The 25,161-nt window shown below is 41.6% G+C and overlaps 1 protein-coding gene and 1 pseudogene across 15 annotated transcripts in view; both read right to left on the reverse strand.

Moving 5' to 3' along the window:
* MACF1 (microtubule actin crosslinking factor 1) overlaps nt 1-25,161 on the reverse strand; it is a 346,247-nt gene that overhangs the window by 122,612 nt on the left and 198,474 nt on the right. For 11 of the 14 annotated variants that reach the window (XM_082387384.1, XM_082387376.1, XM_082387386.1 and 8 more), the window contains exons 27-39: nt 23,988-24,126; nt 23,130-23,323; nt 21,740-21,902; nt 20,832-20,915; nt 17,615-17,722; nt 17,322-17,420; nt 15,263-15,415; nt 14,868-14,956; nt 11,813-11,948; nt 2,850-8,288; nt 2,131-2,284; nt 626-837; nt 386-538 (exon numbers count right to left, since the gene is read on the reverse strand). In XM_082387384.1, coding sequence (XP_082243510.1) covers nt 386-538; nt 626-837; nt 2,131-2,284; nt 2,850-8,288; nt 11,813-11,948; nt 14,868-14,956; nt 15,263-15,415; nt 17,322-17,420; nt 17,615-17,722; nt 20,832-20,915; nt 21,740-21,902; nt 23,130-23,323; nt 23,988-24,126 — 7,123 coding nt within the window. The remainder of the gene's footprint in view (nt 1-385; nt 539-625; nt 838-2,130; nt 2,285-2,849; nt 8,289-11,812; nt 11,949-14,867; nt 14,957-15,262; nt 15,416-17,321; nt 17,421-17,614; nt 17,723-20,831; nt 20,916-21,739; nt 21,903-23,129; nt 23,324-23,987; nt 24,127-25,161) is intronic. The other 3 variants (XM_082387379.1, XM_082387380.1, XM_082387378.1) reach the window with 1 other exon arrangement.
* LOC309627544 (cytochrome c oxidase subunit 7C, mitochondrial pseudogene) lies at nt 11,955-14,861 on the reverse strand (annotated as a pseudogene). Its single transcript has one exon. The product of its transcript is annotated as a cytochrome c oxidase subunit 7C, mitochondrial pseudogene (transcript).

A 25,161-nucleotide genomic window follows, 5' to 3' on the forward strand; every position in this document is an offset into this window, starting at 1 on the left:
TCAAAAAATAAAAAGCAAAAAGAAAGAAAGTCTAGAATCATTAAAAAAAACAACAACTGGTGTGTGCGCATAGGATTAGATCTTGGGCAAAATAGAAAAAAGGGATACTAGATGCTCAGTTATAAAGAGAAGATTAAGTTGGATAATCATAGGCCATTCCACAGATTCTCAGTACAGCTGAAAGGAAAAATAATCATAATCACTGAAGAAGCTCCAGAGGTATGATAACCTAAAAAACTAAACGTAGCTGACTTTATTTCTCAAATGGAAAGTCAGACTTTCTAAGAAAGGCAAGTACAGATACCAGTTTGCCTAGCAGAGAAATAAAATTGATACAACTCAAAAGAACAAATAAAACATGCTTGAGAACTGGTGGACTGCTTACCTCATACTGCTGGAGATAGTGATTCAGGCTGTCGACGGTATCTGTTTCATTGACATGCTCCTTGCTGTTCAGAATAAGATGGGTATTGCCAACCCAGGCTCTCAGATCTTGAAGTCTGCCTTCTAGCTGTTCATACTGATTTAAAACTCTAGTCTAAGAAATAAATGGCAAATTAGATGATAAAACTCTCCAAGCCTACCCAGAGTTTGTGAGCCTTTGTGAATAAAAACAAGAAGCTACCTTTTTTACTTCTGCAGCATTCTGGAGGTGGAGTAGTCTGGAACCCCAGGTGTCACTCACAGAGCTGAGGGACTTTTGAAGATTCTTGGCATCTTTTTCTAGAGCCTTCAACAGTTGAGCCGGGACTTCCTGAGGCTGGCTGATGATAATCTGATTCACACATTCCAATTCCTGACTCACCACCGTGGACAGATCCTTTAGCTCCCTGTCTACTACCTGAGGGCATAAAGTGGAGTTACCTCCAAAATCAAGACTAGAAATCTTGCTGTCTAGGAATAAGCTGTGAACATATTTTTCTGTCACCTCAGGCCTACACAGGCTTTAGGGTTTATAAAATGTTTTTATAGACATTCACTAGTTTATTTGGTTCTCACAATAATTCTTGAAGTAGGCAGAGTAGATATTATTATCCTGGATTAACAGGAGAGATTCCTCAGTGCTTAAAAATGTGAATTTGTTTTCCCCTGAGGTCGCCCAGCTGATAAGCAAGACAGCCAAGACTTGGATTCAGGTTTTCTGACTCAGTGCAATGCTCCTTGCACTACAACTTGCTGCCTCTCCAAGAGTGTCATTATGCTTTACATAATGTTATGCAATATAAGTCAATCAAAGGACAAGTCTTCCACTCCAAAGTCCAAGGGAGCAGAACCAATGAACATAAAAATATCCCAAGCCAGCTTTCCCACTCAGCTACTCCTCAATAGTCTGCTCCTCAGTAGAGAAGCCAGAAACAAGCTGGGGAAGAGCTCGGTAGTTCTTCTGGGCATGATCCTCATTTCCCCTTCAGCCCCCCTGCCCAAGGCCATACTCTAGATACTGAGAGAACTGGTAAACCTCTACAATCTCTGTCCTCATCGTGACTCCAATCCTGTGACAACTCTCAGCCTCCAGTTCCAGTCAAAGAGCTATTCCTCCTCCTGCTCAAGGCTGTCTAAGTCTATGCCTTTCCATGTCCTCAGGGACCTCATTCCACCAGTCAGCACTTCCTCTCTCCTCTAACTTCAAATTCTCCTTTTCTATTGGTTCCTTCTCCTCAGCCTAAAAATTCACTCAAAACATTCCTCTTTTAGTCCATCTCCTCTAGCTAGTGTTCTACCTCTTTCCTTGCCTGCATTATCAAGCTTCTGGAAAGAATGACATATGTTAATTGTCCGTACCGTCCAACCTCCCGTTTATTCTCAGTGCCACCTAGTTTATATCCCATGACCGCACTGTAACTGTTCTTATCAAGGTCCCCAGCGACTCTCAGGCACTAAACCCCCTTTTAGTCCTCACTGTACTCAGTCTCCCTACTGTATTTAACACTGCCGACTACTCCTCCCTTGACTCTCTTCTGCTTTGGCTTCTGTGAGACTGGTACTCCCTGGTGTTCTTCACAGATCTCTAGTTACACTTTTCCAATCTATTTTTTGTCCATTAAATGGTAGTGTTTTTGAACACATTTTTCTTCCTGAATAGTCTTTATTTTCTCCACGCCGATGGGCCTGGAGGAAGTCTCTGGGAACCTACCTTGGCCTGACACAGCAGATCCTGTAGTTCTGCCAGGTTTAGCTCTAGAGGTTGAATTTGTTTGGTCTTCATTTCAATGTCTCGTAATAGAGACAGATAGGATACCAACTTCTCATCATGTTCTAGGCAGAGCTGCCGGTTAAATACATTCTGTGGAGCCAAAAAGAAAACTCACTCACATCTGACATACTCCTTTAAGTCTGCTTTTTAAGCAGGCAGGGTCTTAGAATAGAATAGAAATTTTTACTACACATTGGATGGAATGAAATAAAATATGTTATTTTGTCTAAATTGTCGCAAATCAATAGACAAAAAAGTGATTTTATTAAATTTCCTCAGGGAGCAGCAGCTCAAAATTATCAATCTATAAGCATCATTTTAGCAAAACTTCCAAAACCTATTCTGACTTCAGGTACCATAGCCTCAGTATTTTAAATTAGCTTCAACGTTACTGTCTAACTTAAAACCCTTGCAAATTTCAGAAAGACATTCAGAGCCACTGCCTAATTTTCCAACAACTATGTTACAAACAGATGATGATTAAGTTATATCTTAGAGAATCATCTAGTGCCCTGAAGTGTATTTATGTATACAATTATACATATGAAAGCTCAGTATCTTGTCAAGAGTCTTAGCATGAAATTAGCTATCACACACACACACACACACACACACACACACACACACACACACAACACACCACTGGGTAACTTACTTTGGTAGCTCTGAAGGGCTCCGGGTTCACACTCGTTCCCCCCGCTGCAGTCATGAAGGGGGTTTGTTCACTGCCAGGCTCTGACCTCTCTCTGAGCTTCTCCTGTGGTGTCTTCTCATCCATCTTCATTGTGGGGTATGATATTAGGGGTACCATCTCTTCTCCACTGGTCTCTGGAATAGGACTAATGGTGGCATCCTCTTGTCCTGTACTCTCTTTTCGAGATACATCTTTGGACAGTTTCTCTGGGAGAAGAGACACTGAAACTCTGGGAACTCCCTGAGTAACTATGCCTTCAAAAGACCCTGCTTCTGCACCTGTAACTATAGGGATTGACATTTTTAGAAATTTCTCCCCCGTTATTTCCTGAGGTGTTACTATTTTAGATTCAAGAATTCCGCAACGTTCACGATCACTTTTGCTGTCCTGAGGATGAAGGTCCTTTCTGTCTGAGAATTCCAAATAACTGACTTCTTTGGAGCCTACTCTAATTTCTTCCAATTTAACAGCGCTTGTTGAGTCAAAAGGTACTTCTTGGTATGATTTTTCTTTACTTTCACTAGATGAGAAAGTCAGATCTTTGGTTTCCCTAATCTTAAAAGTAACACAAGAATCTTGATGATAATTGGTCTCCTGTCTGGTGGTTCCTTGGAAAGACTTGTCTGTTGTGAAAATCGGGGATGTGTCTGCAACTTGGGCTTCTCCAACTGGTTCCTGGTAGTACAGTCCTTCAGGTCGTGGGGTCAAAGAAGAGAGTATTTCACTCTGGGTCCCAACAGTAACTTCTCGAGATAAATTTTCTTCTGGTTTTAAAGTCAAGCAGCGGCTTAAATTTTTCACATCTCCTTCACTGACCTGATTAGAGTTGAAGAATGTTAAAGCATCTTGATTTCTTACAGAAATTCCTTTGGGTATCATTTGGGAAGAAGAATCTTCAGCTTCACCAACAACAGAAAATCCCAGCTCCCCATCAGTTTCTTTCCCTTTTTCACTTATAGTTATTTCCACAGGTTGACTCTCTATATTAGAGTCATGGTCATCTCTAATGGCAGTTTCCTGATTCAGCTTTGCTTCTGAAAGAACTGCTGGTTTGCATGTTTTGACACTTTCTTCTACAATCATCTCCCTCTTTCCTCTCTTACCTTTCTCCCTGGTTTTCACTGGTTTCTGCATAACCTGCTGACTAGGCAATTTGCCCGGAGTTTCACAATTTGATTCTTGTACTTCTGAAATAATTTCTCCTTGGTTTCCCCTTATTTCTTTAGAATCTAGACCTGATATAAACTGTTTCATTTGAGAAATAATTTCTGTCTGTGCCACTATTTTTTCTTGCTCTTCATTTGTATTTTTTTCCATGGTATTATAAGCCACCTCTTTGGGGTTAAAATCACAAATTTCTGAGTGAGGGTGTGTCACTGAACCTTGGCCCAATGATTTACCTTTACCATCACTAGAAATTATGATACTGAAAGATCCTTTAGCACCTCGAGAAGATCTCCTATCCTGACCCTTGCATTCCAATTCCTTTAATGACATTTCCCTGCTCTTTTTTGCCTGCTCCCCATTAGAAACTCTCACTTTAACCTTTTTCCGTGCAGATTGGTTTTCAATTTGAAATAATTTCTCACTTTCTCCTTTACCACAACTCATTTCAGCAGTCTGACTACAAGCAATTAACATTTCCTTTCTTAGAAATTCTTTCTTTAGTTCACATCCTTCAATTCCACCTTGCTTTTCACTCTGAGCCTGGTGATCACTGGACTCGAAGGTATCTACTTGGATTATAGTTGCCAGTTCAGGGCTAATAAGTCTTTTCTCAATAGCTTCCTTTAAAGTCACTCTCTGATCATTAAATATGTCAATAATTCCTCCATCTAACACCTGACGGGATGCAATAATTCGGACCATGCTTTCATCCACTAATTTCTGTTCCAAAGCTGACGCCAATGTCAATCTTTTCCCCGTGGCAGTGTCTATGATTCCTCCAGCATTTGCCTGAGCTTCCAGAACCTTCAGTGTAGCTGCAAAATCTACTTTTCCAAGCTTAATTGCTTGAGACAATGTAAGTACTTTGTCACTTGCTCCATCTTTAATGTCTGAGAAGGGAATTACTTCTAGATACCTCTGTCCAGATTCAATATCAATCTTACACTTTTTTACTAATTCTGCATAGGGAACAATTCTGTAATTCTCAGGATCTATAATCCCATTCATCATTCCTGAAGACAATATTTCTTTATTAGTTAAGAGTCCTTCTTTTTCAGCTTCTGCCAAGGTCAATCTCTGGCCAGAAATGAGATCTACAAAGCTTCCAGTCAAGGCCTGAATTTCTTGGATTTCTCTTTTCAAGTCCAGGGTAACAAGATCTAATTTTATGGCTTCAGACAGGGAAATAGTTTCCTTTGTTTCAGGATGAGAGAACTGATGGAGGCTTAAGTTCTCAACTTTTTTGAGTTGCTCGGCTAAATCTTCATCAATGATGCCACGTTTAAAGGCACTATCAACAGAAAGTCTCATCCCAGATATATGGTGAATGATACCTCCATCTACCACCTGCTTTGTCAACAACCGCATGGCCTCATCCCTCTCCAAAAGCCCTCTGTCAATGGACTGCACAACTGTTAAAGGGGCTTTGCTGTCAGGGTCCATAATTCCAGTTGTTTCCAATTGTAAGCTAATTAATCTCTCCCTGACTGCTTTTTCAGCATCTCTGCCTTTAGAAGCTTTCTCCAGATTTATAAGCTCTGTCTGGTCAGCACTGTCCACCAAGCCCAGATTTGAGGCCAAAGTTACTGAAACCTTTTTGCCTCGTTTCAGGTCAACAATTCCACCAGTCACCACCTGCCCCTCTAAAATTCTGGTGGCTGTTTGTGTGTCAAGAAGTCCAATGGCAACTGCTTCCTTCACAGAGCAGAGTGTGTGGGTACGAGGGTCTAAGACACCACTTATAGCTTTGTCTGCCATGAGGACATTGTGTAACAATTTCTCATCCATTAGACCTTCATCAATGACTTCTTCAGTTTTCAAAGACTCGCAGGTCTGAGAGTCAAAGAAGCCCCGAAACATGTTCAGCTTTCCCAAAAGTTTCACAGCAGTGTGACTAGGCACAAGGCCTCGGGCTATTGCTTCATTTAGTAAGAGCTTTTGACCTGTCTGTTCATGAAAGATACCGCCCTCTAGTAATTGTGCAGATAATATATTTAAGGTAGCTTCTTCAAGCAACTCTGAAGGATGACTGCATGACAGGGAAGTTTCACTGCCATTAGCTTCCTTGTCTGTCTTTTCTAACAACATCATACCACCACCTGCCATGTTGTGTCCTTCTGTACTTTGTTTATGGTCATCCCTACCCAAACAAGTCTTATTTAATGCTTTCTTTCTGCCCAGAGAATGAATAGTCTTATCCTTTTCAGACTTTAGTTCCGATTCTAAAACTAGAGTTTTCTCTACCTGAAATTGTGACTTTTTGCTTTGGGGTTTTATGAGAGGTCTTCCAGTTTCACCTAGAGTATATTCAATTTCAAGTGTGTTTGCTTGTTCCTTCTGACACATAAAGGAAGTCTCTCTGAGAGTCTGCCATTCTTCCTTTGGTGGTTCAACAGGAAAAGGATCTTTGTCCTCCACCAAAGTCACATCTTCTGCTTCCTCAGGAGGTACCGTAAGGAGAAATCCTTTGTTGACATTTTCTCTGGTAGATACTTCTATTTGGTCTTCCCTTTCGGTATCTAACAATTGCCTTTTAAACTCTGACTTGACTTTATCTATGACCTTCAAAGTATCAACATTTGGATTTCCCACTTTTTGTTGCCCTACAAACAGGTCCCTTTTGGGGTTCTCTTCTGGTTCTACAATGGTCTTTTTGCCTTTTGCTTCAGTGCAATTTGCCTCATCAGGATCTTCTTTGCTCCGAGAAGAAAACTGGAACTCACGTGGCCTCACAGTCAGCCCATCACAGAAAGTTTCTGTGATTTTCACGTTCACCGATTCTTGTAATTTCTCAGGAGCTTCTAGTCTCTGATGCCCGCTTCCAAACACTTCTGGAGGACCTGCTTGATCACCTCTTGCTGTTAGTGCCTCTATCAGCTCACTGTCCAACAGGAGCAGCCTATGTCCATCCCGCACATTAATATAGCTGTGAGTCATCACATGAAACAGCAGCTTCTCGTTATGGCTTGCGATGCCCTCAGTTTGGCCCTTGCCGCACAGCACACCTGCCGCTCCAGGATTCGCGTTCAATTTGCTTCGCTCTGAAGAGTCTGCTAATTGCATGTGGGGCATCACATCGGGGATACAAATTGACTTCAAGTTATTGGCAAGATCTTTGTCTAACATACCATTTTCTATTGCTTTTTTCCAGGACCAAATCTCTGTGGTTGCTGGTAGAAATAGGGCTTTAATATGCTGTCGGCCACTAAGGATTTTATGAGCTAGGTCAGTAGACACAATACCTTGTTCCAGGGCATCTGTAATTGGGAGAATCTCTCCAGACTCGGGCCATAGCAACCCCATGAATGACCAAAGGGACTCCAGAATCACAAGTGCAATCTTAGCAGCTATTAGATCGTTGCTCACTGCTTCATCTACTGTCAGCCTACGCCCAGTGACAGTGTCTATGATGCCTCCTGTCTGAAGCTGCCTTATGAGAAGAGCACAGGCCATATCTTGGTCAATCAAATTATGTCTCACAGCCTCTCCCACTGTAAGTCTGTGTCCTGTTCTTGGATCTACTATGCCTCCAGCAAAAAGCTGAGCTTCCAGCACCCGGACAGTGACCTGCCTATCTATTAGCCCTTCCTGAACTGCACGGAAAATGCTAACCTTCCGGCCTGATTTCAAGCTCACCATTCCCCCTGCCAATTGCTTGACAGGCAGCAATTTCAACCCTGATTCCTGGTAGACAATACATCTCCGCATCAGATCCAGTAAACCGATTTTCTCAGCTGTGTTTGGGTCTATCAAGTTCTTGGATGATCTCAGGTGAGACTCTAACACTGAGTAAAGCCAGGCAGAAATGAGGCCTTGGTGAAAAGCCTCCTCTAGGCTAATACAGTTCTCATCAGGGGGGAGACTGAAACCTCCAGTTGCCAGGTGAGCTTCTAAGATTTTCAGTCCAACTTTCTCATTGATTATTTTCTTTTCAATTGCTTCCACCACTGAAAGAGGGCCTTTGTTCTCAGTAAGCCTGCTGATTAAGGACAGGGCATCCTCTAGCTCCTGGAGCTGCTGGTACATCTGGGGATTAATGAGGTTTCTGGCTAGGCCTTCCTCCAAAGACAGCTTTTCACTGGTCTCAGGGGCAATGAGGCCAGACATGATAACCTGGGATTCCAGGAGCACAAGGCCTGTGTCTTGGTCAATGAGGCCCTTTTGCATGGCTCTGAAGATGGGAAATATCTCCACTGTGCCTAGGTCAATCACCCCAGCAACTGCTCTGCAGCCCTACAAGAGAAAATGAAAAAGAACACTGAATCAGAGAAGCACAAATGTTGGAAAGAGTCATTCAAAGAACTACAGTATATCAAATTCTGACCACAAGAAAAACCCAGCCTGGATGAGCCCCAGCCTGTAGGAAACATTCTGAAGCCTGGCAGTGTTAATGCTAAAAAAGAATTTTTCTAAACTACAGAATGTTTAACATGGCCAGAAGTTCACAGATTACTCAAGGGATGGTAGCATTAAGCATATCTGAGTGACAAGCTCTACAAAGTAGCAAGCAGTGAAAGTGAGGGGACAGCTATTTATAAGACTAAATCACCACAAAGGCTCCTACAGACACATACCAGCTCCCCCAAAGTGAGAATTCAACCCCACACAACAACTTCTCAGTGTTGCAATCCACGCAGAAGACTCTTGAAGTAGGACCTCCCTGCCGATGAGTTCAGCGCGATGGGTCCACAGGATTCGAAGAGAGACTTAAGCAGCCCAGCAACAGCTGTGCGGCTCAGTAAATGGCCCTGTGTATATTACTCAGGCAGCTGTTTAGCAACTGGAGCGGTCATACTCTTGGTGGCCAGTGCTAGCGTGTCCCATGGCAATGGCTCTGAGTTAAATTAGCTCTAGGAATTGGAAGTAGCAAGTCAAGGAGGGAGCAGACTAGGGACTCTTGACTCTGGAACCACTAATAACTTTTCTTCTAGTCCAGGCTAGAATGGGTAGTACAATCATCATGATGACAGCTACTACTTGTTGGGCACTTAATGTATTTATTAAGCACTGACAACCTCACAACAATCCTATGAAAGCAATTATTTTAATTTTTAGTTTGCAGATAAGAAAATGAGGTACAGAGAGATAAGGTAACTTGTCCAAGGTCACAAAATGAATGAGTTCCAGAATCAAACCAAGATCTTACTCTAAATCTCAAGCTATTATACTGCCTCCCCAGTCAGATCCAGAAGAGCAGGAAGGATAAGTACAGTAGAGCTGCATCTTACACAGGAGTTAGGTACTAAGGACAGAGAATAAGGCAAGCCTTACACACTGTCAAAATTACCCTCACAAAAAAGCGTGAAAACAGCTTCTGAAGAATTCCTATTTTGAAGCCTTTCATCGCAATATGATGTTATTCAGAAATTAAGTCATTCCAGTGTTTTACCACTTAGAACACTTCATCACTTTTATTAATCTCCAACTTTCCACTTCTTCTTGTTAGTGTGCATTATCTTCGTCTTCTATACATGCTTTTATCTATCTCTCTTTAGTCAGTGTTACTTTTTGATCCTTATTTAACTCAACTTATTCATGGAGGATCTTATTGAAGTAACTGCCAATCACTTCCTTGCCTCCTATATAATGCATTTCATTTCTGTCTCAGTGAGAAGTAAGCTCCATAACAGCAGGTACTTTGCCCAGTGGATGTCCAGGACTCGTACCAGCAGTTAAAGAAACATTTGATGAATAAATGAATAAACTGATAAATAGTAAGGAAATCCTTAAAATCATTAACCTATTTCCCCCAGATTTTAAAAACATGCCCTGAGGACGTCAAGCTTGATTAGTTGCACACTATCGGAGACGCAGAACAGACAGCAAATGAGGAAGCAGATCTGGGTCGCATCTTCATCTCACTGTATTTGTTCAAATAATGGAATAACTGAGAATTCTCCACACTACTTAAAATATTATGTGTTATTCTTCATCTTCCCTCTGTTTTCTGACCCACAATGTAGAGTTTAACTTGTATAAGGTAAACGTATGCTATGTGAATCTACAAGTTATCTAGTCTTTATAGATTGAAGGAAAAATCCCACTGGCATGTGACTCTCTGAAATATATGAAAAATTTCTTTTACAAAATCCACGTAAAGACTATTCAGAGGCAGACAATATGACAAAGGAAAAGATTCTTTGGGGAAACCTCTAATTTCTTCCATGAGTTCACAGAGTCTCAGAAATGCTGGTATTGAAAAAAGGCCTGGAGTCCAGCCAAAGAGAAAAGACTGTTCTTTCTAACACCCTCGTAATTGGAGGAGAGGCAGGAATCACTGTATCGGGAAATAATCCAGAGAAATTCATTTCGGCCCCACCAAACATGGGCATTCTGACCTCAACAAGCAGAAAAAGACAGAGGGAGAAGACGAAAGAAAACATAAAAGGCTTCTACTTACCAGGGTTGCAGGGTGTGCCTTGGGCAGATAAGAGAGAGAGCCTTATGGGGCAGCTCAGCCGTATCGCACACACAGTGTAAGCTTGGTGTTAGCGTCCAGCATGCGACTGTTTGTTTTTTTGCAAAAAAGAACCCCAAACAGGTCGTCCTCTTTTCCCTTTGTGCATTTGTGCTTAAACTCCAAAGGGTTAGTGAAACTTGTAAGCAAGGATGTCAGTTAATCAGAACAGTACTTCACATGAAACACACAAACGGTAACAGGGGACACATCATGCTCAATGGAGTGGTGCTCAGCAGCTTGACTTTCTTTCTTTCCTTCTCCCCTTTTTTCACCTTTCAAAATGAGAACTGAATGTTCTCAGCAAGCAATTGTTAAAACTCTTCACGTACTCCCGTATATGGTGAAGCAATGAGCCATTAGAAGTGGGCTACCTCACACAGAGCATGTTAAACCAGCACGTTCTTTTCGGAAATCTGCTCTCAAATAAATCATAGCTGGTTCTGCACTGTGGTCTTTACAACTCTAGCCCCTGCTGCACAAATTTCATGACCAGAGTCAAAGCATGTTTTGTATGAATATCATTTTGAGCAATATCTAGACCAAATCTGATTGCCACAAGAGCTTCAATTCTGGCCTGCCCCCACGGAACTTGGCCATTGCTTCACAACATAGGAAATAAGCAGGCAAACACACATATATATCCCAGAGACACATGTATATAATATGGTAAGTTTACATATACACACAAGTATCCAGGAAGAACTTAGGACAACCAGCAGGAACTTAACAACTTCCATATGGTCCAGGAAATGAACATGAGAGGGAACTGGTAAAGATGTCACATGATGGGGCGACTATGGGTAAGGGGAACCAGTGTCTCAGTCAGTGCAGCTAATCCACCAGTTTCTTTTGGAAATTAACATTTCTCATTTATTTAGTAGACAGGGAAAAAAGTATGGGGGGAAGAGGTTCACAGCCTTTACTTCCCAATATTCAGAACTCTTGGCTATCAACTTTTGAGTTGACAATGCCACAGAGTAACCTTATTGCCTTCTGATCAGATATAATATAGCATTTAGGTTCTCCTTGACTGTGGTCTGCCACAAAATGGAAGATCACACAACAGTGAACCAGGTCTAACGGGTTAGCCGTTAAGCACCTTCTAGTGATTTTTGACTGACCAACACATCGTGGAACCCCAGTAAAGAAACACGAGACAAATGGCTGCTACAGTGAGGTTAAAAATCAAGTCACACTGGTCATGGAAAGCTAGTGATCATGACTCCCAATCAGCAAAGCTGCCGTCATACCGTTCAGAAGATACCCTTCCAACATTTGGAGAGAAAACTAAAAGTACCTTTTGTTCTGTCTGCTGGGCCAGCTGGCTCTGAAGCTGCTGCAGCTGGTTTGCTGAACCATCACAAAGGTCATGGTAAGCCTTATTCAGGGCATTCAATTGCTCAGATATCTGTTCCTTCTCTTTTTCTGAGAGCCTGGAAGATGAAGCACGAAAGCTCTTTTAGAGAAAAACCTTTCCCCAAACTCTCCTCTGTTGCCTCAAAATGACTTCTCCACCGTGGATAGTATTCTTCTTCATCACTGTTCATGATGGGTCATCTGGTCACTCTTCCGTACTCAGTGAACACTTAGGCATCTAGCTCACAGTTTTCCTGTCTATCTCCAACCAAGCCATGATTCTTGGTTATGTCAATGCTCATGTCACCAATTATCTAACACCCGATGCTTGTAGTCCTGCGACCTTCTCAATCCAAATGCGCTCCACGCCACTTCAGCCCCACCCGCACATGGTAAACTTGGCTGCTACCATCATCTAAAATTATTCCACTTCTGAAATTTTATTTTATTTTTTTAAGGATTTATGCCAGGAATTTATTTACAAACATATCTAGGATGCTGAGGTTCAAGAGTTTGATCCTTTTTCCAAAGAGACCGCACATCTTAAAATGCTCCTCTTCGTATCTGTCTCATGGATTATTTTTTAAGCAGTTGGTGTCTTATTATATAGAAAGGTGCAGCAAAAGTCAGAACCAAAGTACAAAGTCATCGTAGCTAGTGACCGCCATTTGTTTTCCACTGAAAATGGTAAATTCTTCCCTGGACCCTCCTCATAGTGGCTCCTATGGATCACAGAGGTTGTGAACCTCTGGGTGCTTTGTCCCAACATAGCGCTGTCAGAAGCCCTGCGAAAGGCGCAGAAACTGAAGGCGGAAGAAATGGCGGCAGCACACCAAGCACTCCTTTCCTCAAGACCTTGTTCCCCTGTGTGCAAGGACCGTCCACTTCTGAAATTTTAAACTTCAAGAATCTACTATCGGATTGTAACTCCTGATTATAATCCTACCTGGCTAGTTTTCCTTCTTTACTCCTACACCTCTTCTCTTTTAAAAACAAAATATCTTAAAGAGACAAAAGAGAAGAATAAAATATACTCTCATTTACTCATTACCCAACTATCCAACTTTACCAAATTTTATTGTAGTATTTTACCAAATTTTCTTCAGATCCTTCTCTTAGACATAACACATTACTGATAAAGTCCCATGTGTATCTGTCACCAACCCTGCTCCTATCCCTCGCTCCCCAGAAGTTATCACTATCTTCAATTCCTTTTCTCATTCTACATTGTGTTTTTGAGACTGAATCCTGTGATTCATCTTACAAGTATCCATCAGCTTACTGAGATTTCCCAAACCTTCCTTGACTCCTCCATCTCTCTTAATCCATCAGTCCTCTCCATTACCTTCAGTTTCTTCTCTTTGGAGTCCAGACCCACAGGCCACCATCTCAATTACTCCCTATTATCTTTGCACTCTCTCCTCACTATCAAGACTCCAGTCCCAGATCAACCAAACCCCTGGACTTCTCTGTTCCCACATGCAGCCTAAGTCTATCTAGTGGGGGGATTCCAAAACCATGTATCAACAGAAGAGGTCTTCCTGGTTTCTAACCTCTACTGGACTTCCGTGCTTCCTGACAATCCTCTTGGAGGCTCCCACTCTAACTTGCAGCAAATAACCTCTCTCCCTATTTCAAAGAGAAAATACAGACCACTGGGCACTAATTCTCTCACTTTCTAACTTCACTTCTGGCATATTTATCTGTATTCATACCTTTCCTAATCTCCTTTTCCTCAGACCTCAGAGGAAAAGGTGTCTCAACTCCTGTTTAAGGTTGTACTTTCTACCCATGGATAAATTTTATCCTCTCCTACATCCTTTGCAACCCCTCTCCTATGACTTCAATTTCTCTCTCCCTTTCGGTCCTTGAGACTCAGTCCATAAACACTGTTAAGTCTCCATGATCTTTTAACAAAACAAAACCTCTTCTTGATCATAAATTCTGCTCTAAGTATTTGCTGTATTATTTCTCTCCTTTCCCATGGCCAAGCTCCCTGGAAGAGTAGTCTCATTTCATTATCACTACCTTCCATGCCTCACGTGCTCCCCATTACTCTAAATCAGACATCATCCCCCAGCTTTTCACCAGAGTCACCAAAAGCTTCCAACTCGCCAAATTTAATAGCCATGTCTCATTCTTAACTTTTCTTGACTTTTGACCACTCCCTTCTTTTTGGAGCTCTGTTCTCTCTTAGGTTCTAAGGTATCACTCATAATTTCCTCTTACTTCTCTAAGGCTTCCTTTATAGGCCGAGAAGCCCTTGAACCCTTGTAAGCTAATCCAGTCATGGTTTCTTCTATGCTAACGACTCAAATCTCTGTCACTTCAAACGTCTCTCATTAATTCTAAATTTACACATAAAGCTGCCCACTGGACAACTTTAGTGGAACTACATAAGGCATAAATAATGTATCAGGTACTTCCAAATACATACTGGAAGTTTACCCTCTGATGTCCTGTGGGATCTTCACATTCATAATGTCTGAAACTATAGCTGCCTCCTTCGTCCTCAACCCATACTTTCTCCTGTACTCTCTGTCTTGGTTATTAGTAGCATCACCAAATACCCAGTGGCCTAAGCCAGAAACCTGGGAGTTATATCTGATAATTTTCATTGGTCACCAAACCCTGTAAGTTCATTATCCATACTATCTTTTGAATCTTTGTCCCCTCTCCATCTCTCATCGTTTCTTGCCTATATTATCAGAACAGCCTCTTAACTGGTCTCTCAGGCCTCTACTCTTGCCCCATGTCTATCCATTCTCTATAAAACTGTTCTAGAAACCTTTATCAACAATGTCCAATCATGTTTAAAATCTTTCCCCATAGCCAACAGGTAGAATGCAAACTCTTCAGGATGAACTACAAGGCTCTTCATAATCTGGCTCTTGCCACCCTGAATTCTCCAGCCCAAATTCTGATCATGACCTGAAGTTTTAGCCAGGTAGATCCAGTTCCCCCAGATGTGCTGTAATCTCTCATTTAATACTCACTTATGACCATGCTTGGCCAAGAAGATCTGTGAAGTTTTAATGGCCTCAGAGACTTGTTCCCTCTTGGTTGTTAGCTCCTCTGCCAGAACCTATGCAGTAGAAGAAAAAAGTTTCAGAACCCAAGATATTAAAGAACCAAAAATCATTTGAAATAACTTAAAATAAAATCCTAGGGAAAAACTTAGCTTAGGTAAGATGATTATTACCACTATATACAGTGATCTAGAAAGCAGAAGTACAAATAAGATGACGTCTTAAGTTTCTTTAAGTCCTGGAAGTTAACACTTAATGAGATCATAATTGTTCCTGGGTGGCCCATTGTGACATATTATTCCACCTAATGAGTAATCACATATTATGCTACCCAGGAAGTGACAGATGGACCTTCTACTCACCTGCTGTTCTAAAATAGCTTTTTCAATGTCTGTTGATTCTTTGGTCTGGGATGAGGTAGCTTTGCTTTGTGTATTCTTTGCTAGGGTAGACACCCAGCCCAAAAGTTCTTTAACCTTCTCCACATGTTCCTGTTTTTCTTCTTCTACCACTTTCTAGAAGATAAAATAGAAAATCAGTATCTTGGTCAATGTCTTACTACACCGGCCTGATTCAGAGTTCCTAAAACAAAGACATGAATGTTACCTAAATCATAGCTAAAATAACCCCAAGTTAAATATAATTTACCCAGCCTACAGCAATGCTCACCAGCGCCTGGGTGATACTAATAGCTAAATTCATTATATCTAGGCTGGCACTTTTCTAAAAAAGCATGCTGTTTTCATATGTGATGGGTAGTCAATAATTATTTACTGATTTTAAAGAGCCCTTCACGGGCTTCCCTGGTGGCACGGTGGTTAAGAATCCGCATGCCAATGCAGGGGACATGGGTTCGAGCCCTGGTCTGGGAAGATCCCACATGTCGTGGAGCAACTAAGCCCGCGAGCCACTGCTGAGCCCGTGAGCCACAGTTACTGAAGCCCGTGTGCCTAGAGCCCATGCTCTGCGACGAGAGGCCACCACAATGAGAAGCCCGCACACCGCAATGAAGAGCAGCCCCCGCTTGCTGCAACTAGAGAAAGCCCACGCACAGCAACAAAGACCCAGCACAGCCAAAAATAAATTAAATAAAATAAATTAATTAAAAAGCCCTTCACATATAGCATCTTACTTATGTTCATAATTCTTAGATTTACAGATGAAGAGATGGACATCTACAGAGATTAAATGAGGTAGGTACTGACAGAAAGGAAGTCTTGTGCTAATTTACATGGGCAAAAGTTGGTATGGGTTAATGTTTCCAACAGCATTTCTTTTATAAGTGTTATTGAATATGCGGAAACTTATTTTGCAAAGACATAGAAGATCTTCATAATTATAAAAAAAACCTGGGAGTTATATCTGATAATAATCTGATAATAATGAGTATGCTACTGCATACTCATTACAACAAATTCAAACAATCTGAAATTCATAATATATGTTCCTTTAATCTCATTTCCCCAGGAATTTGGTATATATATATTTCTAAACTTGTTTGTATGCCCATATTGTCCCTTTGTGGTACACACAGTTTTGTTATTACTGAAATCATAATTATACATAGTATTTCAACTTGCTTTTTTCCTCAAATAATATATTATAAATATCTTTCCTTGTTGGTTCATTTAAATCTATTTCATTATTTTTAACAGCTTCATAGCATTCCATCATATGGAATTTGGATATTTCCACTATTTCCCTTTAACAAATTACGCTTTATTAAGGATCTTTGTTCATATCCCTTTCTTCATGCTTATAATGTTTCTGTAATAAAGATACTTGGAAGTGGGAGTGTCAGACACAAGACAGTCAGTCCTCATTATTCATTAGAAGGCTGTGATGTGCCTTATGGAGAAAATGCGCTTAATAAGCTTTGTTCAGGTGTGAGTTATATTGCTCTCGGCCATGAGTTCAATGTCAGTGAATCAGTAAGATATATTTTTAAATGTATTTTAAAATAAAAACACACATAAAACCAGGTTGTGCATTATTCGTTGACAAAAATGTTGTGATGTGACCAGAAGCTGGCAGGAACCTAACCCTGTGTTCCCCTGGATGCATGAATTCAGAATTTGCTGGTACATGGGAGATCAGCTCGGTGCTTTGTGACCACCTAGAGGGGTGGGATAGGGAGGGTGGGAGGGAGATGCAAGAGGGAGGGGATATGGGGATATATGTATAGCTGATTCACTCTGTTATAAAGCAGAAACTAACACAACATTGTAAAGCAATTATACTCCAATAAAGATGTTAAAAAAAAAAAAAAGAATTTGCTGGTGCAGTGTGCACAGTGACTTCATAGAACATGACTACTGTGAACAATGGTCATCGGCTATGTGTGCATTTTAAATCTTGATAGATGAGGTTCAAGATTTTTCATTCTACTTTCAAGATGATTTAGGACCCTGTTGCCCTCACCTCCTCCTCCTCCAGCCGCCGGAGTGCATCACTGATGTATTTCACGTGCTGAGTTGTTAAGGTCACCAATGCTGTGTAGCGAGTCCTTAAGTCCATGAACTACAGTTCAAAAAAAAAAAAACAATTTACAATTTAGATAAGTTATCTGCCAGAAAAGTCAATTTAAATAGTTGACAATAAGAGGAAGTTTTCACGAAGTCACACGCTCGACAGTAATCAAGCTGTAAGGCCTCGATGAGCGAATCTTTCCTTGAGGGAGGACAGCTGCACAAGTCCTTGCCCCACCCTTTCACCTCTTGCGTGATGGCATCTGAAGAGGAAGGCGTGCGACGGCGCTTGCCCGGGGATTTCTGCTGTGATTCCACAAAGGCCTTGTATGTCATCAGTTGCAATTCATAGTCCTGGGGGAAGAAGACATTGAACTACGTTCACACAGGGCTTATAGCTCACACTGTCATGCAGTAGCATCACAGCATTTCAATGGTGAAAGGCATTTTGACGATCCTTTAGAATAGAGGTTAGCAAACTTTTCCTGAAAGTGGTACTGTCTCAGTCATGGCTACTCACCTCTGCCACTGCAAGTGAAAGCAGCCATAGAAAGTAAGTAAATGAAACAGCATGGCTGTATTATGATAAAACATGACTTAGAGACACTGAAAGCTGAAGTTTATATAATTTTCATATGTCGTGAGGTATTCTTCTGATTTTTTACAGGCATTTCTCATGGGCCATATAAAATAGGTGTGCAGGCTGGATTTAGCCTGTGGGTCAGAGTTTGCTGCTCCTGAATTTGCAGTTTGTTGTGTGCTGACCCCATCCTTTCATCTCACACATGGGGCAACTGAGCCAGGAGACAGGAAGTGAGCTTCCCTAATTCACTCAGTGGGTGAGTGACACAGTCAGGATTGGAATCTGTCTTCCGTTCCTAAACCAACGCTCTTCTCATGTCGCCATGCTATCTTGTCGCTTCCTCTGCAATCCTGAGAGTACTGCCCTGGTCCAGGCCCTCTTCATAGCTCACGTGACGGTGCAACAGCCTCTTACTCTCCTGCTTAGAGTCTCACCTCCAATTTACTTTCTGTCCTGCTACTAGCATAACTTTTCTAAGTCAAAAAGGTGACCACTTCGTTCCTCTGTTTGAAAGTTCTCAGTGACCTAGAGAAGATCTTCTCAAATATCAACATTCACCTGGGGATCCTGTTAAAATGCAGATCCTGATTCAGCAGGCTGAAGATTCTGCATTTCTGACTAGTTACCAGGTGATGTCAATGCTCTTGGTTCACAGACCATGTTTTGAGGAGCAAGAACAGATGGTTGTATAAAGCAAATTTTCCAAGAGAGAGAGATAACCCACAAACCATAATTTGCAATTATATTCTCTTGGTAACTTAAAGCTTGAGGAAGGTTGAATGTGCTTAGAGATGGTGCTGACTCAAATTAAGTCAGCAACAATGAAGAATAAAGTGAATACTCCCCCCCCAAAAAAAAGAAAAGAACAGATGGTAGATTGGGATTGACATATATACACTAATATGTATAAAATGGATAACTAATAAGAATCTGCTGTTTAAAAAAATAAATAAAATTAAATTAAAATTTAAAAAAGAAATCCAAAAAATAAAAAAATGAAAAAATAAAATGTTATTCAGATTATTTATCTTAACTTCTTACTATTTTACTTCTTGGCTGACTCCTCTATGTTCTTAGAATAAAATCCAAATGTCTGTGAGCCCCAGCCAGCCCTGTCTACATGTTCAGCTTTATCTGATGCCACTCTTCTTGCTCAGGCTGCCCAGGCCATAACCTGTCAGTTCTGAGAACCCGTTAAGCTCTTTCTTATTAAAAAAAAAAAAAAACAACAACAACAACAGATGGTAAAGACAAAGGAACTGAACAAGGCCTTTCAAAGGTTGGCCCCAATCTCCTCTCTCATTTTCCACAATCACTGTTTCTCAAGTAAAGTACACCTTCTAGCTATACCAGAATTGCTAGAATTTGCTATTTCCTCATATAATCATTGGATTTTATTCCTCCGTGCCTTTGATTATGCAGTTCCTTTTGCCTAGAATGTCTTGCTTTCTGTTGTCGACTTTGAAAATTCTAGACAGGAGGAAAATACTGAATGAGTTCCGTAAGCAGTCTATTTAAAAAAATAGTAGTAGTAACAATAAAATATTAATAATAATAAAAACACGTGCTACCATTTACTGAATGTATTTTAAGTTTGAGGCATTGTCCTATGTATAAATGATCCCATTTAATCTTTGCAAACACTTTGCAATCACAAGTGAGGTACTTACTGTTCACATTTTGTAGATATAGCAACAGAAACTCAGAGGGGCTAAGTGTTTGCTCAAAGTCTTAAGCCTAGAAGATGGTGAAGCTAGGATATGAACTCAATTCTTTGTGACACCAAGTCTTCTGTTATTAACTGAAGAAATGTATTCATTTAAAAAACTATTTGTTGAGCACCTATTATGTGCTTGTCATTGTTCTGAGTGCTACACGCATAGTGGGAGACAAGTCAGGAAAAAACCTTCCTCCCCTTGAACTTACATTCTCGTGGGAAGGCACATGTTAAACAAATAAATATATGAGAATCTCAGGTCATTTTTTTTTAAAGACCTTACCAGAGAAATAGGGAGCGGGGAGCCAGATCTTGCATAGCCTCATAAACCACAAAAGCATTTAAAATTTTAGTACAAGTATGATATGAAGCCATGAGACAGTTCTGAGCAGAAGAGTGACAGGATCTAATCTATCATGTTTCAGCTATGGTAAGGTACACATTTCCCTCACATTTTAGTATCTCTAAAATCTGCAATATGTCTTACTTGACATGTGCATAATTGGTGGAGTTTCTCCCTTTTTGGTAGTGCATAAAATAATATGGCTTATAATCGATGGTGTCTGAGGTTCTGTGATGTGTGGTATGTTCTTAAAAAGTGAGTCTGGCTACTGTGTGGGAAAACAGCTTGTGGGGGCAGGAGCAGAAGCAAGAGAGCAGCGCAGAGTACTGGAGTAGGCTATGGCAGATTCTTCACTTAGATGTGAACCAGGAAAATGGGGGAGGGAGGGGCAGTGAGGGGTAGTCAGATCCGGGACATACAGAAAGATGAAGACAACTTGTTCCCAGACTGTTGTTAAACATAAAGTTTAAGGTAAAGAGAAGAGTTAAGGATGACTCTTGGGGGGGTTTTTTGCCTCAGCAACTAGGAAAATGGTGACACTATTTCCTGAGATATGCAAGATAGTGAGAAGCATATTAGAGAAGAAAACCCAAACATTCTGTTTTTCACATGGTAAGTTTAAGAGGCCTGTGGGTCATCCAGATGGAGACTCCTCAAATCTCAGCTGATGTCTGGTACCTCTCTGAGCATCCCCAAATATGTGGCCATGAGAAGCACACATCTGCATTAACCTAAGGGTGGAGCAGAAGAGCTCTGCTTACTTGTCCAAAACCAAAACCTGGAGACGACTTATGTTCCTTCTGGGATATGGTAGCATTACCTTTACAATAGTGGAGTACTGCTGGGAAAATTTTTGACACTGGTCCAGTTTTCTCTGATTTCTCTCGATTTCTGCAAACAGCTCCTGGGAACCGAAATATCACCACCTTATCATTGTCATTATCATCACTGAAACAGCTGAGCATTTACCATGTTCTAAAGCAGTGGTTTTCAAACCTTAGCTGCATCAGAATCACCTAGAACACTGGATAAAGCATAGATTGCTGGGTTCCACCTCCAGAGTTTCTGATTCGATAGATTCGGGTTCGGGTGTGGGAACTCGCATGTCTAACATGTCCCCAAGTGATGCTGATGCTGCTACTCTGGTTGTCCACACTCGGAAAACCATCGTTCTAAGTCTTTTACATGTATCATTTCATTTAATCCTAACTACAAAAACCTCATGAGGGCAGTTGAACCAATAACGGACTATGTCCATTTTATTGTTAAGGAAAGTAGAATACTAAGAGACTAAGTAATTTGCTCAAGTTCTCATAATGAGTGAGGGAGCCAAAAAAAAAAAAAAACCCAAAATACCAACAAATAAAAACTGTTTTGAATGAAATAATTTTCTTCCACTCATAGCTTTCCCTGGGTTTTCATTCCCCTATATTCTAATCCTGGCAAAACAAAATGTAATATCAAGAAATGAAATAAAGCAAGATAATTCTACTCTGCCCATCTAGTGCTTTCAATATATACTCACAGAAACTCAGGACTGGAAGGGGCCTTACAGGTTACCTGGCCTAAATGCAAAACCAGTACCTAGAGACCATCCTGCTTGAACCCTTTTCAGAAGGAGCTCAGAATGTCTTAACATTGGAGGGAAGCTAATTGCTAGCATATCATCTTCTTTATGATGAGCTAGCTTCCCCCGTGCAACTTCCACTCGGCTACGGCCACACCCACCGTCTGCTGGCTGAGCTGCTCGGATAGCACTCTGCTGTCCTCAGCCTGGCCTGGCTTCATCATTTCCTGCTGGGCAGTGGTTTCCTCAATCCATTTGATGAGAGTTCCATGGCAGGCTCGGTAATCTCCCAGAACTTCCTGGATACTTTCTAGCTCAGATTGGCTGCAGAAGCAAAGGGAAACTGCTATCAGATATCTTGGTATAAATACAATTAAGTAAATGAGTCAATTCCCTCCAAGCCCAGTTGGGCTTGACCACAGAGGATACATCTTTATTTTGAGGAAAGAGCAAGGCAGCACTGAGTGGGAGCTATGCATTTACCCACTACCCTATGGGGTGAAAAGTGAATAGAAACCAGTCGTGCCCTGCTAGGCCTGGAATCGGCTTTGGGGCCTGGCATCCCATGATAATCCTTGTCAAATTTTTCACCTATGTTGCCAAGGATTACCACGTTGCCAATAATACACTGCCTGTACACTTTTGTCTCCTGGTGACAGAGTACCTGTCAGAGTACTCCAGCTATGATTTATGAATCACTGTAATTTCTTGGGGAGAAAAGTAGGGGTGGAGTGGGTAAAAAATAGTAGTTATTGACTGTTAATTCCAGTAACAGCTTCTTATACCACTTTTGTTAGTCTAACTAGCCTTGGGATAGTAATTCAATTATAGAGAATCAATCCAAGCTTATTTGAGTCTCTAGAACCCCTCTTCCTATATATTTTCCTAACTAGCCTAGCCTCAGATAGGTAGTTTCCGATCTTTGCTACTCAAATAAGTCATCAAAAGCAGGACCTCGAATAACAGATAAAAACCACTAAATCAGCAAATGAAAAGGAAGCAAGAAATTCTACAAAGCCCCACTATGAATAATAACTCATATTAAGATTCAAAGCTAGGGACTTCCCCGGCATGGCAGTGGTTGAGACTCTGCACTTCCACTGTAAGGGGGCGCAGGTTCGATCCCTGGTCGGGGAACTAAGATCCCGCATGCCGTGCAGCACGGCCAAAAAAAAAAAAGATTCAAAGCTAGTAAAACAAGAGCTAGAACTCAGGTTTTGTCCTTGAGAAAAGATCATTAAGTCACCTTTCCAGTCTATATTCTAAGACACCACTGTCATCATGGCTTAAATGGGTTAAGACCAGGGACACAGGAGAGGCACTGCTAATAGGACCATCACTGTGCCCCAAAAGCAAGCCTCAGGACTGCTTTGGGGTTGGTGGTCCCAACCTCCTGTCACTTACGTTGTCCAGAAGGTATACTGTCACTTAATTTCTACCCCTCCCTATCAATTCCTGCCTTTAAACAAGCATACACAGAAATAACTCTATTTTTGTTTAAAACCTGGTTCCTGAACCCTAAGAGAAGAAAAGGGCGGGGCCGCCACTTACCGGGTCTCAAGCTGGGCAATGACCCGGTGCCAACGCTCCTGCAGCTGGGAGCCCTTCTCCTGATAGCGCTCCAAATCCAGGTTTCGCTCTGGGGTCAGACGACTCAGCTGCTCTGCCACCACCTTGGCCTTCGCAATTTCCTCATCCAGGACTGAAAACACTGAATTCTTGTCCTTTGCATCACTAAGCCAGTGCTATAAAAACACAAGGACAGCAACAGGTTAAATATATTCCATGCTAAAAAAGGACTCAGACTAAGGTAAAAAACAAGGACGTTGTCTACAGCCAGCTCCATATAACATCTGTGATTCGGAACCTGGACTCTATACTGTTCGTGCCAGAAATGCCTCCACAGTCCTCATGCAAACTAGTCAGCCAGTAGAGTACAGAAAATGTGCAAAGAACTTGTGTCTGAAACCTGGCTCTACCGCTTATAAGCTATGAAACCATGATAAGTCACTTAGCCAATCTGAATCTTGGTATTCTATATGTAAATAGAGATAAAAATCCCTTCTCTATCTACCTCACATAGTTGCTTGTGAGAATCAAAGGAGATAACAGCTAAGTGATTTACAAACTTATAGCACAACCACTGATTATATCCAATTAAACTATGACTTTACTGGGGAGAAATAGGAAGAAATAAATAGAGAAGCATAGTCCTTTATCCCCCCTTTCTAGCTAGACATATTTCTCAATCCTTTCTTCTTTGGACCCACATCAAAAGATATTAAGTTTGATATTCTGCCTAATTCAAATGCAAACTTAAATCAGTGTCATGCCATCCAAAACTGCATTTCTCTGCTAACCCCAAGCAATGGATATGTTAAGTCAACCTAAGAACTGAGAACAACCAACCTGTAACGTAGACCGATGGGACTCCAGAGCTGAGAGATCTGCTGGTACTGTTTCTTCTTGACTCAGCTTGATTTCATAACCTTTGACTAAGAGTTCAGCATCCTGGATGCTACGCACTATAACACTGATTGTCTTTAGCCTGTGAGGATAAAATCACTTCCATTAACACACACATTTTAAGAGCTGAGCTACAGACCTGGAGTACTACAGAGAGATTCACCAAACGTAACTGTCAAAATCAACTTCGCAGGCTTCCTTGGTGCCACAGTGGTTAAGAATCCGCCTGCCAATGCAGGGGACACGGGTTCGAGCCCTGGTCCGGGAAGATCCCACATGCCGCGGAACAACTAAGCCCGTGCGCCACAACTACTGAGCCTGTGCTCTAGAGCCCGCGAGCCACAACTACTCAGCCCGCACGCCACAACTACTGAAGCCCGCGCCTAGAGCCCGTGCTCCACAACAAGAGAAGCCACCGCAGTGAGAAGCTGGCGCTCCACAATGAAGAGTAGCCCCCGCTAGCCGCAACTAGAGAAAGCCTGTGCACAGCAATGAAGACCCAATGCAGCCCAAAATAAATAAATTAATTAAAAATAAATAAATTTATTTAAAAAAAAATCAACTTCGCCATTACTAAATGATGACAGGGTTTCATAAAAACAAGAAAGCATGGTGTAGTGCTGCAAATTTAAGCCAATTAAAAATGAAGTTCTGGGTGGCACTGGGACACACACAAACATACACACACACACACACACGCACATGGTAGTCTCATGGGAAAAAAGGCATGAGGCCAGAAATCCACTCAATACCATGAAGACTCTAAGATCTTGCTTCTCAAGGTCATGGGTAGGGATGGGTGGGTAGAGGGAAGACCCTCAAAGCCTAGTATTTAGTTTGCTTATTTATTTATTTATTTATTTATTTATGGCTGTGTTGGGTCTTCGTTTCTGTGCGAGGGCTTTCTCTAGTTGCGGCAAGCGGGGACCTCTCTTCATCGCGGTGCGCGGGCCTCTCACTGTCGCAGCCTCTCTTGTTGCACAGCACAGGCTCCAGACACGCAGGCTGAGCAATTGTGGCTCACGGGCCTAGTCGCTCCATGGCATGTGGGATCCTCCCAGACCAGGGCTCGAACCCGTGTCCCCTGCACTGGCAGGCAGATTCTCAACCACTGTGC

The sequence above is a fragment of the Balaenoptera borealis genome, assembly GCF_965194805.1.
Source record: "Balaenoptera borealis genome assembly, chromosome: 1".
Classification (NCBI taxonomy): Eukaryota; Metazoa; Chordata; class Mammalia; order Artiodactyla; family Balaenopteridae; genus Balaenoptera; species Balaenoptera borealis.